The sequence below is a fragment of the Lingula anatina genome, chromosome 9 (assembly GCF_051362555.1).
Source record: "Lingula anatina isolate TDL-2025a chromosome 9, LinAna3.0, whole genome shotgun sequence".
Classification (NCBI taxonomy): domain Eukaryota; kingdom Metazoa; phylum Brachiopoda; class Lingulata; order Lingulida; family Lingulidae; genus Lingula; species Lingula anatina.
Genome location: NC_141775.1, coordinates 403,440 through 417,041, shown reverse-complemented (window position 1 = coordinate 417,041; position 13,602 = coordinate 403,440). Strand labels below are relative to the sequence as shown.

At 39.0% G+C, this 13,602-nt stretch overlaps 1 protein-coding gene across 1 annotated transcript in view; it reads right to left on the bottom strand.

Annotated features, from left to right (window-relative positions):
- Positions 1 to 766: 766 nt before the first annotated feature.
- The window catches only part of LOC106171573 (G protein-coupled receptor dmsr-1-like), a 45,256-nt gene continuing 32,420 nt past the window's right edge, over positions 767 to 13,602 (bottom strand). Inside the window, exon 4 of the mRNA XM_086995987.1 lies at positions 767 to 5,044. Within this exon, the coding sequence (XP_086852113.1) occupies positions 2,356 to 3,540 (1,185 nt within the window). The 5' untranslated portion in view covers positions 3,541 to 5,044 and the 3' untranslated portion in view covers positions 767 to 2,355. The remainder of the gene's footprint in view (positions 5,045 to 13,602) is intronic.

Below are 13,602 nucleotides of genomic sequence, written 5' to 3'. Positions count from 1 at the left end.
GTAGGGATCAACAAAATACAGCGAAACCCTCTGAAAAGTTTGTATGAACTCCTGACGAAAACCACACTTAAAACAAGTTATTTATTTTAAAAAAAAACTGCGATTATTTACGTTCTAATGCCGGTGTATGCAAAGGCTCGCTTCCCTCTTTTAGAATGTTTCATTTCACCACAATTCCTGCTCAACAAAGTGAATTTCATGTGACATGAAAGTGTACGGAATTAATTTTCTATATTTAAAAACAAGTTGAATTAATTTATTATTTAAATACTCGATAAAATATTGGCGTTCACTGTTTTGAATTGTAAGATGTAGGAGTGCATGTAGAGGGATAAGTCGGTGAAGGGGCGTGAACACGTTTATTAAATATTGATTTACAGTTGGATGCGTTTGGTAGTAATATTTCCTATCTATGAAGAAAATTAAATGTTGCGCGTTAAAAAGAATTTACGCAAAAAAAAAAAAAATAAATAAATAAATAAAATAAAATAAAATAAAATAAAAAAAACGAGTAGGGAGTGGATTTTCGTACAACTCCAATGGCTATAGGGTTCAAATTTTTGTGACAAATGCGGAAGGAGGTTTATGTCAAATATAATTTTGGGAAAACTTTGCGACTAAAATTCAACGATGCGTATACATGCATACCCTTCCCAAAATAACCATATTATTAAGGAGGAGGCGGTTTCAAAAACATTTGTGGTGATGAAAATGTTGCACCACTCTGTCAGCGTTTGGTCTGAGGTAAATTCACAAAAAAAGGGGATTCTCACCAGAGACAGTTTATTGACAAACTCTTTGAATTACATAATATAGACTACATATTACTCCATACATAGTGACAACTTGGCGTTTATTAAGACTCATTCCCTCTGAAATCCCTATTTCAGTACTCTAGTGACCTTTTAACATGTTTGTACCTAATTTCCAGGGTCACTCCATACCCCCAAGCCGTATAAAACAATACATGTCAGCATTGATAATATACCCTAAAGTATTGAGAGAAAACAATGGAAAACCTCGGTGTTCGGAGTATCATCGCTGTGCCTTCATGCATACTGCGCAATTAAGAGAGAGAGAGAGAGAGACTACAATATGTAATATTTCAATCATACATTGTACCAAAACAATACAAGAAATAATATTTTCTCCAGCGACTTAAGATAAGGGATGTCCTATTTTTTGTGAACAAACCTTGTACATACAAATAACTTTACAATGAGAGGCGTAGTGGTATAAACCGCACCGAGTCACATCCACTGATAGGACAATGCTCTCTAGAGTTGCGTAATAATGCGTAAATCAACATACACTTTAGTTTTTAAAACACAAATGCAAATACGCAAAACCGAGCCGATGTTTTACTGTAACATTAATGTACAATATGTTCCTCTTTTCAATATTCACAGTGATCAATTGTGTAACATTTTAAACAACGAGAACTTGTCACCTAACCCTATGAGTGTCTGCAGCCCTTTTATAAACCCACCCACCAACCCGCGATTAATCGCAATTTTACTGGACATAAAACTGCACGTGTTTCTGTATTCTCATTCTTCACCAAACAACCCCCAATGGACGCCTGCGATTTCAACATTTAACGCAGTGAAATGGTCCAGATTTAGCCGATACAGCAATTCGGTCCCATGTGAAATATATCAATCCGAAAACCACTTCTTTGGTTAGCAAGCCAAATCGTTTTCACTCACCTATTTCATATCAATTTTGGTTAGATAGGACCATTTTGGGGGGTTTTAACGTTTTAAGTTAAAATGATGTTAGCCTGGATACAAGTCCTTAACTTGTCGTCGTTGCCGTCCGGGCATTCCCGTAAAACACTTCATCGAAGGACGTGCTTAAACCGATGATCTGTGTTTAACAATTTAGCTATAGTACTCTGACTTTAATTAGGACTTACACTGGGTCAGAAAAAATGTCTTTCTTGGCAACGCTCTGAGGCTTATTTTATCTTTACTAATTGCCACTATATATCTCTCAATTCTGCCACATATCAAAGTCAATGTGACGTCAAAGTCAATGTGACGTCATATCTACAACATATTTTAACCAGCATACCGCACAGAGTCAAATACTCAGAGCTGTTATTTATTACCACCTGGCGCCACAGTTCAATGGCCATTTTCTGGACCATTTTAAGAACTCAACAGAAAAATGCAACGTCACATTTCTTAAGTGTCGTCAATAATTAACGTCTGAGTATGACGTCACGCTATCTTCATAGACTATCTGGAGGTTTAAAAAGACGACATGTGTATTACACCATTGACGTCATATGACCCCCTTTTGGATGTGCTATGTAAGCAACCTTTATCGGAAAATAGTCACGATATGACGTCATACATCGGAACTTCCGTCACCAGCCAGTGTGAGCTCATTCGTCGCCACGATGGTGAACTTTCTGGCCTCGTCTTGCAGCGGTTTAAAGAACAGTTCGATGAAAGTAGTTCTGAACTGTTTACTCATTGTACAGTACAGAATGAAATTAATACCGCTGTTGGTCAGCGCTATGATGTCCATTAAGTCACCAAGAGGGGTGTAAACGTTTTGGAACACCTCACTGTCCAGGCCAGAGATGAGGTTTAGAATCCCCTGCGGTAGTTCAGTGATGACGAAGAGGATGACGACCACCAGCAACATCCGGGTCGTACGGTTGGTCTTCTTGCCGCGGACGTTCTGGTTCATCCGGCTCACGTTGTTGGTTTGGTTGTGGCCTCCGAGTTTCAGGCGTCTTTTCTCCGCATCTTTCATCCCTTTGACCAGCAATATACTCATGATTGTTAAAATAAAACACGGGATGAGCTTTAAGAGAAAAGCGTGCTCCCAGAAGTAGAAAGTCCGGATGGTCATTTGATAGGCAGGCTCGGACTTGGTCTCCACCCCCCAGTAGCCGCTGTTATTGGAGATCCCGAGGGTAATATAATTGGGTATACAGAACACAGGGCACAGGAAATAATTCAGTCCGATCGCCATTTTGGCGCGTTCTATGCTGCAGAGGACTTGACCGTGTCGCGGCCAGCCAATGTACAGGTAGCGGAACACGGCCAGGGTAACAGTGAGCCAGACGGACACCGTGTGAACTGTGACGCTGAAATTAGCGTAAAACAACAAGAACTGTGCCGCAGCCAGCGTATCTCGCTCCAGGCTGGGGTTTGTACCGTATACACAGTAGTATTGGAGCGCAAAGGGAAGATATGCCGCCATTGTTAAGCCGTCGGACACCGCTAATGCTGTCAGAATGAAATTCGTGGACGTCCGCATACTTTTTCTTGTCAAGACTATGATATTCAGTATATTCGCCACGATCCCAAATATACAAATTGTCACTGCGAGTCCGCCATGAATGTTTTTGTAAACTTCTGAGAAATGCATCAGTCCACCCTGCAGCCCGTGACCACTGCCCGTGGAATTTGAAGAAAAATTGGAAGCGTCCATGATGCTAGTTGAATTCTCGTCTAGAAACGTGCCAGAAAAAGTCACGTTTGAATCGTTCGTCATCTGCTTGTATTTAACTGAATCCATTTCGACTGTTTTTATCACTGTTATTTTTCCTGGTTTTTATAATCTGAACTGTTGGTCCTTTGTGTATCGCTAAGAGTCTCTTGCAGAACACTGAATTACAAGAACGTCGAAGAAATCTTCCATAAATCAGTGTCTCAAACACCCTTCCACTTTTTTCTTGTCTGGTGATAGATGTTACACTTTTCCTTTAACAAAGTGGTGGGCCTGTCATCAGTGGCTAATTTATAGCATGTGCTTTGAGGAAAGGGTATAACATTGAAGCAAACTGTCAATTCACCAATGAGTTACGAAGTAGTACTACTCAAAAGCAAAATCACGGTAGTAAATTGCTAATAGTGATGCATCACTGTTAGTTTCAGACCTGCTTTTAAGCTCGCTAGGAAACCATTGCTTCCTTCACGGTTTCCTCTCTGAAATGCTGTTCTGTGTGGCACTCCTGGGTGCTCCCCCACGTGAAGTAACCCTGTCTGTCTCTCACGCGAAGAGAAAAGGGTGTCAGCCAGTCATTGAACAAAACTCCTAGTGACTGCGGTTTAAATAAGACCTCACAGTCGAGCCCAGATTTCCTCTTCTTCCAATCATTACTCAGAAAACCAAGCTCCTTTCCCGATAAGCCTGATTACAGCCAATGAAATGTTGTCAGGAAATCGAGAGAATTTATGCCGTCGAAATGTCAAGTGATTTTATGTTATGTAGTTCTCTGAGATTGTTGGCCGATGATGGCGGGGAGGCGGAAATCGAAAGAATTACCAAGAGTTCAGCATCAACTCCGTAAACTGGAATCACCCATGTTATATGTCTCAGCTTGGAGCAGATTACGCAGTTTGGGTTCTGCTGTTTAGTGCCGCAGTGGACGTGTTCTAGTTTTTTAACACGCGTCCGCGCATTTGACGCCTACAAGTACAACTATCGGGTTAGACGTGGCGGCATAGGGAGCGTAATAGTTACAGCCTATTGCTGTTGTACTTACAATAATCACTCCGCTATTTTCTTTCTCAGTATCTTTTCAGTTTCTGTTGAAGTATTCTTTGCAAATAATTATAAGCAGAGGCGAGTGTTCCTATTAAATTCCTTCACGTTTGGCGCCATAAATATCTAAAAATCAGTTGACCGCGATGATATTTCTCTTTATCCTTTGAACACGTGACGCTCAAGACACGTGTGCCGTCAATGCTTCCTACGCAATTATAATCTGTCGTTCACTCAGTTCCAGTACGGAATAAATTTTACTTTTTACTTCGTCAGTAACGTCATAAAAAGAGAGAAATGATGCCACGTAGGCACCCTGTATAAAGAGTTGACATCTCAGTTGCCCTCTGAAAGGCTCTCAAATCTTTTGAATCTGCTCACGTGGCTTGCTAAGTCTCTTTCCAGGAGTTCTTAAAAGATAAAAACATGCACGTGGGTGAAGCGTTCTGGGGAGAATGATCTGCCTCTCTCTTTTTTCTTCAGTATTCTGTGTCCCTGTTTAAGATGATTAGCAACGGCTTAGGTCTTGTTGTTTCTGAAAAATGAAAAAAAAAGTTTCATTAGCTGATGTGATATGTACACTGTTATTCAGACGCGTGTTTCTACTACTGTGATGAGATACAGTGAATTAGTGTATGTGCACGCACAATATATGGCATATAGCATATCTGTTTTCCGTCAAACGACCAGAAAGCTTGGCTTGTATGCGTCAAACATAACTTACACATGTAATTTACTATAACTTACTCTGCAACAAAAGTATGTACAGCAATATTGAACCAAGTTTGCCATGTTTCAAACAAAATTATCGTTACACTCAGATTACGTTGTCATAGCTGAATCCCGTGGAAACCTTACGATGTCGGACCATAATTGTGAGAATTAGCCATTGATGGAATGATTAATTGTTCTAGTTATGAAGGAAAAGAATGAAACAACCCCACGTCAACCTGGCGGTGTTACAACAGGTACCTTATCAAACGACTTTAAAGTCACATGCATGGTCGGTTATCATTATTGCTTCATAAAAGCATTGTGAATCCAATTTGAATAGCAAAGAAATGCTCAAATGGTGACTCTTACATTTTCACGTTGTTATGGGAGTTTTACATCGTATGTAGCCATAAAATACCTTTGCTAACAATGACAATGAAAATAGTTCATTTTCGTAAACTGGTAACTGCTTGAAAACTGTTTCGTATAGTTTCTTCGCTGAATTGATCATGTCTGAGTTTAGAAGTGAGGCAGAAGTGTTGGTATACTGATTAGTAAGCGGCCTAGCAGACCCATGAAGTGCTTGATGTTGCCACCGAAAAAGATCCGGTCCCTCAGCATTCAACTATCTCAGTTAAGCTCAAGTCAGCGGAGAAGCTGCACGCAGCAGTCCTCATGCAGTGATACTCTACTGCGGACCTGTACAAAATGAAACATATTTACAATATTACTTTATAAGAGCCAATGAAGCTTATAAAAGACGACCTTTGCATATTACGTAAATTGATGCCGTAAAAATGCAACGTATGTTTTTGCGAAGCCCTGAATTTCACTTCTTTCTTTGCCCTAGCCTTCTTACGTCAGAGGGTTAAACAAGGTGAGTGCTCCCGCCGTCAATCACAGTGCATGGACGTTGTTTTCAAGTACCATAAGTGATCGTGCAGACACCTATACACTGTATATGTTTACTACCACTGTCATATGTAGGCACATTAATTGGAAGCAATCTGCACCATTGCGTCAAAAAGTAAGACGTCATGATTGCGTCATAACTTAATGCAACTTATTAATTCTCACTTGCAGGCATGCTCAGAATTTAATAACCGTGGGGTGGAAATGCGCCCGATCGAATAAGTTTTTATTGTCATCTGTTTTGAAATGAGATGATGAAGTGTTACATGGTGTTTGGCCTCAAAAATACTTCGACATAAATGCACACGAGGGTCAACATACAATTGGCACCTCAGCGGGCGCTTTTATGGTTTAAACTATTTCAACTGTAGGGTTTATCTCACTCTACATAGCATATATTGGAAACTCACATCTGTTGGAAAATCACGCTGCATTTCAATATATATATATATATATATATATATAAATACATGTACATTACATTACTAAATCACATTTCATATGATATTTCAATACCCCCTCCCCCCAAAAAAACCGTTCCATGTGCTACATATACTCACTGTGAAGCTTAAGAAAAGTTTCTTTCTGCAGGGGTCATGCCAAAAATAGACCCAAATCGGTCAATCCTGCAATAGAACGTACGTGACAGGCAGACCCAAACAACAAAGTGCGGTTACCAACTGAATGTTATTGGTACTTTCAAGCTGTTTTATGGAAAGGGTGGATATTGTATCTACGGTATAACCTCTGTTCAATTTCTGGCGTTTCTTAATTGGTGTTGGTCGTTTATTAGACTGAGTGCGTTGTTGGTTTGTAAGGTTTGTATACATTTTACGAGGAACAAAGAATGCATCATTCTGGTCATTCAGTCTGTCGTAAGATGAAAGTGAAAAAAAAGGAATAAAAAGGACAGGAGAGTTGTATCTTTTAGACGGCTTCGTTCAACAAAGGACACTTTATGGCTTCATGTTTGTCATTAACTGAATACAACCAAATGCCGCTAGATCGTCTATGCGCATGCTCCAACACTGATTAGGAAAAATATATATACATGTATGACATACTCATTTTTTTTCATTTGACACGCTTGTCAACGACTATTAATACACAACATATTTAAGCTTTAAATGAAGTGCATTTTCACCATTAATTTATGTAATTGATGGAATAAATAGCGCAGAAATCTTATTTTAAAACAAAAAGGAGAGGGGTGGATTGGACTGATGGGAATTCAATAGTTATCAAGATAATGTAATTGTTTACAGTGCCGTGTGTGAAAGAATGGATCGAAACAGAATGATAAGCACATAAACAAAGATGAATTAGTAAATTAGAAAGAGTGAATAGATCAATGAAAAGTTGATACACAGGTAGAGAGTTTGATGATAAAATAAGTGAATAAATAAAGCGGTCTGTTTTAAAACTCCATGTATACAAAATGTGGACGCTCTGTATAAAATTGTCGTTGTCAAGACGTCCCTTGCATTGATTCCATACCGTCGATTCTTTTTACGCATAGACGATGTGATGACGTATGTTAATCAGTCTTCGATTACTTCTGTTTAATGACCATTGCTACTACAGACGCCAAATGACACTTTAAGTTTTCGTTTCTGTCATGAAATGAAGTCGCACAAGAGCTCTAGTTGTATTCAATAGACGCATCAACGAAAGGAGACTGGCGTCAGGGAAAGCAGAAAAAAATTATGTAATCCACTGTCTTTTTAACAGTCATAACCTCAGAAGTAAGTATTATTCACGACTCCCGTCTTCCAATTGTTATCATTAAATGAAATATGTTTTGACGAACTCGATAGAACACACAATGGTATTTCTGTCGGGAAATGGAATCTTACTTGGTACTCTTTTTGCTGTTTTTGTGTGGGATTCTGATTTTATATTTGATCAAAAGTAATACATGTAATCAAAGGTATTTACATTACTTATTCGTCAAATTGATTCAGTCTTAGAACTGATTCAACAGCCGGCGAAATAAAGCCTTTTCCATGGTGTTATCTGATATGTGATTGGATGATTGAAAGGCAAGTGGTATCTTTAGGTAGACCTAACTTTACAGCATCCCACAAAATCCCACCTCATTGGGATTTAAGAATGTGTTCACACAATAGATAGATCTGAGCGTTAAAACCCGTAATGCAGTAGAGTACATTGGGTAGGTACAGACGAATAATGCTCTATAATCCAGTGCATATAAGTATCAAAATTTAAGACACCGAATCCGATTCTTCTTTTCGTGGCACGCTTCATAAAATTAAGTAAGAACGACTGTGCGACAAAAATTCATACCACAGTATGAAGTCTGACTTTACCCAAGATAAATAACGATGTGTGCAAGTTCATATCAATATTGCTATCGTAATTGTTTAAAGAAAAGAGACATAGCAAAATTACAAAGGACAATAATACATCATTTGATCCAGAACTGAAGTAGAACAGAGCAGTTTTAAAATCGAGAACAGATTTCTGACCAAAAGTTCCTATGTGAAAGCGGCCCTTTTATCTTGGCCATGGGGAAATTGGGGCATGAGCTCTTCAGTTAGCTTCCCGAAGGAAACAGTATATCCCTTTTGTACATGTTCATCAAAAAATAACGTACGATCTCCATTGGATAAGTGAAATGATGAACGCTCACGCCTGCACGCGCTCGTTTACACACCAAAAGCACCCAAAAACTATCAGTATCTACATGTAATGGTTTACTCTAAGACATATCAACATTGTATATGACAGCCATTTCGTACAATATCGTATCATAAATGGAAACAACCAAGAGGTTTAAAACGTACATTGAGAGCACTGCTGGACGCCAATCACAACTGTTTATACCCAAGTGTATAACTGACAAACAGATCGCAACATGAACAAAAAGTGTTTGAGAATTTTTTTCCTTTAGCTTTTTGTACATTGTTATCTCCTTGTAAACGTGAGATTCCATAACAATGGGTTATTTTCAGTGGGCTGGCAGACGACACGTCTTTGATTCAGGATGCACCGCATCGACCTTTTTGCGCCATTATATCTTTGGCAAAAAAATACACATTACCGAGGCCCGCTCTCATAAAACATTATCCGAATTGATATCGTGTCATTTGGGTTGACTTTATGGTGATTGGGGAAAATATTTATCATCTAGTCTGGCCAAAGAGCTATTTGACTTGATATCATTATCTAGTCAGTGAATTGAACTATGCATCTTGAAAAGATGAAACTACGGAAATGCCTTCATTGCGGGCAGTTTAAGAGGAACTCTCACTCCATTTCCTTTAACCGTTCTAAACTCTCTCCTTCTTCACAACTTTATTTCTTTCTCTCCCTCCCCTTTCTCTCTCTCTCTCTCTCACCCCCAACTCTCTCTTCCTGCCAAGGTCAGACAAGATCACTCCCTAACACCATTACATAGTCCCTAAATTGCCAAATCCATCGCGGAATCAACCATAACGACCAGACAAATTACAACTTACAATCCTGCGATGGAAAATGTTTTCTGATTGAAAGGCAATTTAACGATGTTTAATGCGTCAAAGCTATAACGAGGAGACCAATGCGGGTTGGATGATAAGTGTCGTTACTACGACAGCAAGACAATTGTAGTTGAAGTAATTGGAGTCGGTATGAGAGACCGCTGCCGCCTGGGATTAAATTACTTCATTGTTTATAGTGTAATTGAGGGAGACATATCCATTTTGATAGCAAAACCAATTACAGAATCGTCCGGAGTTGGAGATGTACCATCAACAGAAGAAACCCTATAAGCCATTATAGTAATAATAGTATGTCTTTAATCAAGCCATTGAAAGATAAATATTATTACATATTTCTGATCGTATTGTTTCAAGAATCAATCATCTCCTTTGCAAAAATTAAGGATATTTTATCCACCATGGCAGTGTAAGATAGCGATGAGTGGACCGACAACAAAATGCCACCACGACGTTTTCTATAATAATACGTAATTTCAGAGAATACGGCCGACTCTAATAATAAAATGGGGAAAAAGGCGTTGCTGCTGGTTGAAACAAAAATATTATTTGACCATTTCATGATTCCAACCAGCAAACAGCCGAGAAATGGCGTGCTCCAGATTTTGCTATGGGGACTGTATGTGTGTGTATGTGTGTGTGTGTGTAGGGGGGGGGGGGAGGAGGACACAAGGATGGAAAAAAATAACTTTAGAAAAGTTTTTCGAGTACTGTGGCATAGATGTATTAAAGGAGCAAGGATATTATATTTTCTTGTTTTTGTAGGTAAAAGACGAAGAAGAGGGACACAATCGAAGATAAGAAATTAGCAGGTGCCCGCATTACCCCGAAACTCACGATTGGCTACTCTTCTACAGTACAACAGTGAAGAGTATTCAGCATGTTGAACAAATATTACAGCAGGTTTCACAGTGCACACGTTTAACTCAAACTTAATATGAAAAATAACTGCGCACATATATTGCTTTTAAGTTCTGTTTATTAATTATCCTTCTTTAAAAACGTAACAAGTATTGAATTTGATCTTATAAGCCGTGGAAAGATACATGTTTCTTTGTCGGGATAAACAGCACATGTGCGTCTAAGAACTGCTACAGTTTTCGGTAAACACGCTCAGAAAGTGTTGAACACATTTCAAGGGTCAACGCCATCTTCAGTGCAAAAGTAGCACTAACCTTTGCAAGAGCCACTCCTAGCTAGCCGCACTGGTACCTTACCCGGCGGGCATTTTAATAATCATTGCAGATGTGGATTACATATATCATCAAACTCGACGTAATTGGTTATTTCTACTGAATTAGGCACACCGGGCGGGGAACTAGTCAAGGGGATAATTCTGCATTTTGACAAGCCCTCCTTTGCCACGGGCCAGGATTGATCTTTTCAAACACGTTGCTGTTGAAATGATGGAAACTCTCTGAAAGCTCTGAACCGAATGACAGCTGCCCTTGTTCACCTGGTTACAAGGAAGTGGAGAGAGAGAGAGAGAGAGAAAGAGACCATAACATAGTGACGGGAGGCTGTGACCAAGTTCAAAATCCCCACAATTTGAGACATAAGAAACCACACCTACTTTCAGTCATAGACACACATACGCTGGTGTACCTTGCCCATAAAGTAAAAAGAAGAAAAAAATAACAGAGCTAATCCGGTGCGTGATATAGATAAGAACACCCCTATACATTTGCTACTCAAGACCCCATAGCTATATATAATTAATATTCTTGACCATCAATGACGAGCTTTTCCTACTGTACGCGAACCACTGTTTTTGAAAGAAAGAAAGTTCTTGGTTTCGGAGAGAACGTCAAAAGATTTAGCCTTGAGCACAAACAGGCCCTGGCTTGATATAAAAAATACTCTTAATGTAGTTTTGTGCCCCCAGGGTGTATCTTTGGATGGTTGCTGTGTGTGTGTGTGGGGGGGGGGTCCCGCACTGAAAAACTGAAAAAAAGCAAACCAAGAAGAGGTAAAAACAAATGGTGATACCTCAATCATAAAAAGTCTGAGAGATGCACCACTTCTAATGCAGATGTGTCCCTCAATATCGAGAAAAATAAAAAAATGTAACCTGGTAACTGCAACAATAAACAAACGGAAGCCATAGCATAAACGCACACTGAACCGTAAGTGTTATTGCAAGCGCAGTTCATTCAAGGCGAGGCATCAGTGTAGATGCAGTTCATTTCCCGGAGCCTAATGAGGGTCATTCGTCCGCCTGTAGAGTGGCAATCGGATTGCCAACAGATTATCCAAATTCCAGGTAATTGACAGTTCTGGCGGGTCTTGATGAATTACATTAATATTGCATTCTGGTTCTTTAAAAATCGCTTTCCGTTTAGGAAATCACGAAAAGTGAAGACGCGGTCACCCCCTGCTGAATCAATAAAATATTTTTTGGGAGCAAATTGCCCAATTATACTTTAAAGCGACACGTTAGGCTTTGTCCACTCTTGGGGGTCGCCCCATAACGCACACATGTTATACTTTTTATCGGAAGTGACGTGCAATTAACTTGGCATGGGTCTCTTTATCTCACTTAACATCTCTCCAAGTTCCAGGCTCTCCATTTTTGACCAAATAAAGCATATGATAAGGCAATAAGTTTTAAAAACTAAGCCTATCAACTACTTTATATTTTTTGCCGTTTATTGCATGTTGTTAAAATCTGAACTTCTCAAGTAAGCCTCCTCACACGAACACAAAAGCACACGCACACGCATGTAACCCTGTGTGCACACCGACAGTGTGAAAACAACAAGTACATCATTGCGCGTGGGAGGCGATGATATTAATAAGTATAACAAGATGCACCGATGATGTGATCCGGTACGCTCTCTCTATTCTCGGGATTTCGATCTTCTACTCATATTTGTACCTCTGACAGTGACACAGTGCAGTCATCCATGCGCTTTGGTCACACTCTGATATTGGTGTCATAGTATCAGTAGCCTAAACCAAGTTAAAGGCTGTGTCACGCCTGGCGAAATAGAGGTACGCATGACACACGTATGTAAAATCAATCATACGCAAAACTTTCAGTGAATTTTGAGCGTATGAATCATTTAAGCTGCGTATGAAAGTAATTTTGAACATGATCAAAACATTTAGCTCCCTCTGCGTATGAGGAAGAACACCAACTTTTGCTTGCGTACTGGAGATGTACACGACGTAATACGTGACAGTACTTTAAATGGAATATTATTTACAACTGTATGGCGGTTGGCATAACAAAACGCCTGCACTGATCCTTTACACATTCATTAAAATAACAGACGTTCAAATTTGGCGCAACAAAAGTCAACAATTTTCCAAGGTGGATCTAATAGGTATTTAAAACGGTTGCTTGAAAAATACAATCCCATAATGATAGTGGTTGATTAAATTTTTACCATACAGGTACCCGTATCAAATAATGAGTCAGGGCATGATCTCATAGTCCTGCATTCTTTATTATGGACGAAACTCCCGTTACGTCATATCGATCGATCCGCCATTTTGTTTACCCTCTAGTTGACACCGTACTATTAAAGTCTCAGCAATAATGTTATATTACTTAGAGAATTGAATACGACTCTTGAAGATAAACCTGAATTAAATGGTATCTACCTTCAAACTCTTCAAATAGAATGTGTATTGCAAATATTAAATAAAGAAACGTATTTAGCAAGAGTATAACTACCTTGAAACGTGTATAAATTACTAGTGCCAATTTTTTTAACAACACAAATAAAATACGCGGAAAAATTATTAAATAATAAAAAACTGGAGGTAAGCAGGAAGTAAACTGTATATGCAAATATCATTTTTGAGAAATTATGTAACGAACCGCTATGGTATTTCTTTAGGTTACCCTATTTGAAACACTGTGGTGGTATTTGGTCGGGGTTTAGTCCTATTTGACATAAAATAAAGTATTTTAATTTATTACTGCATGAACCTCACTAAATTTGTCAAATTTAACAGT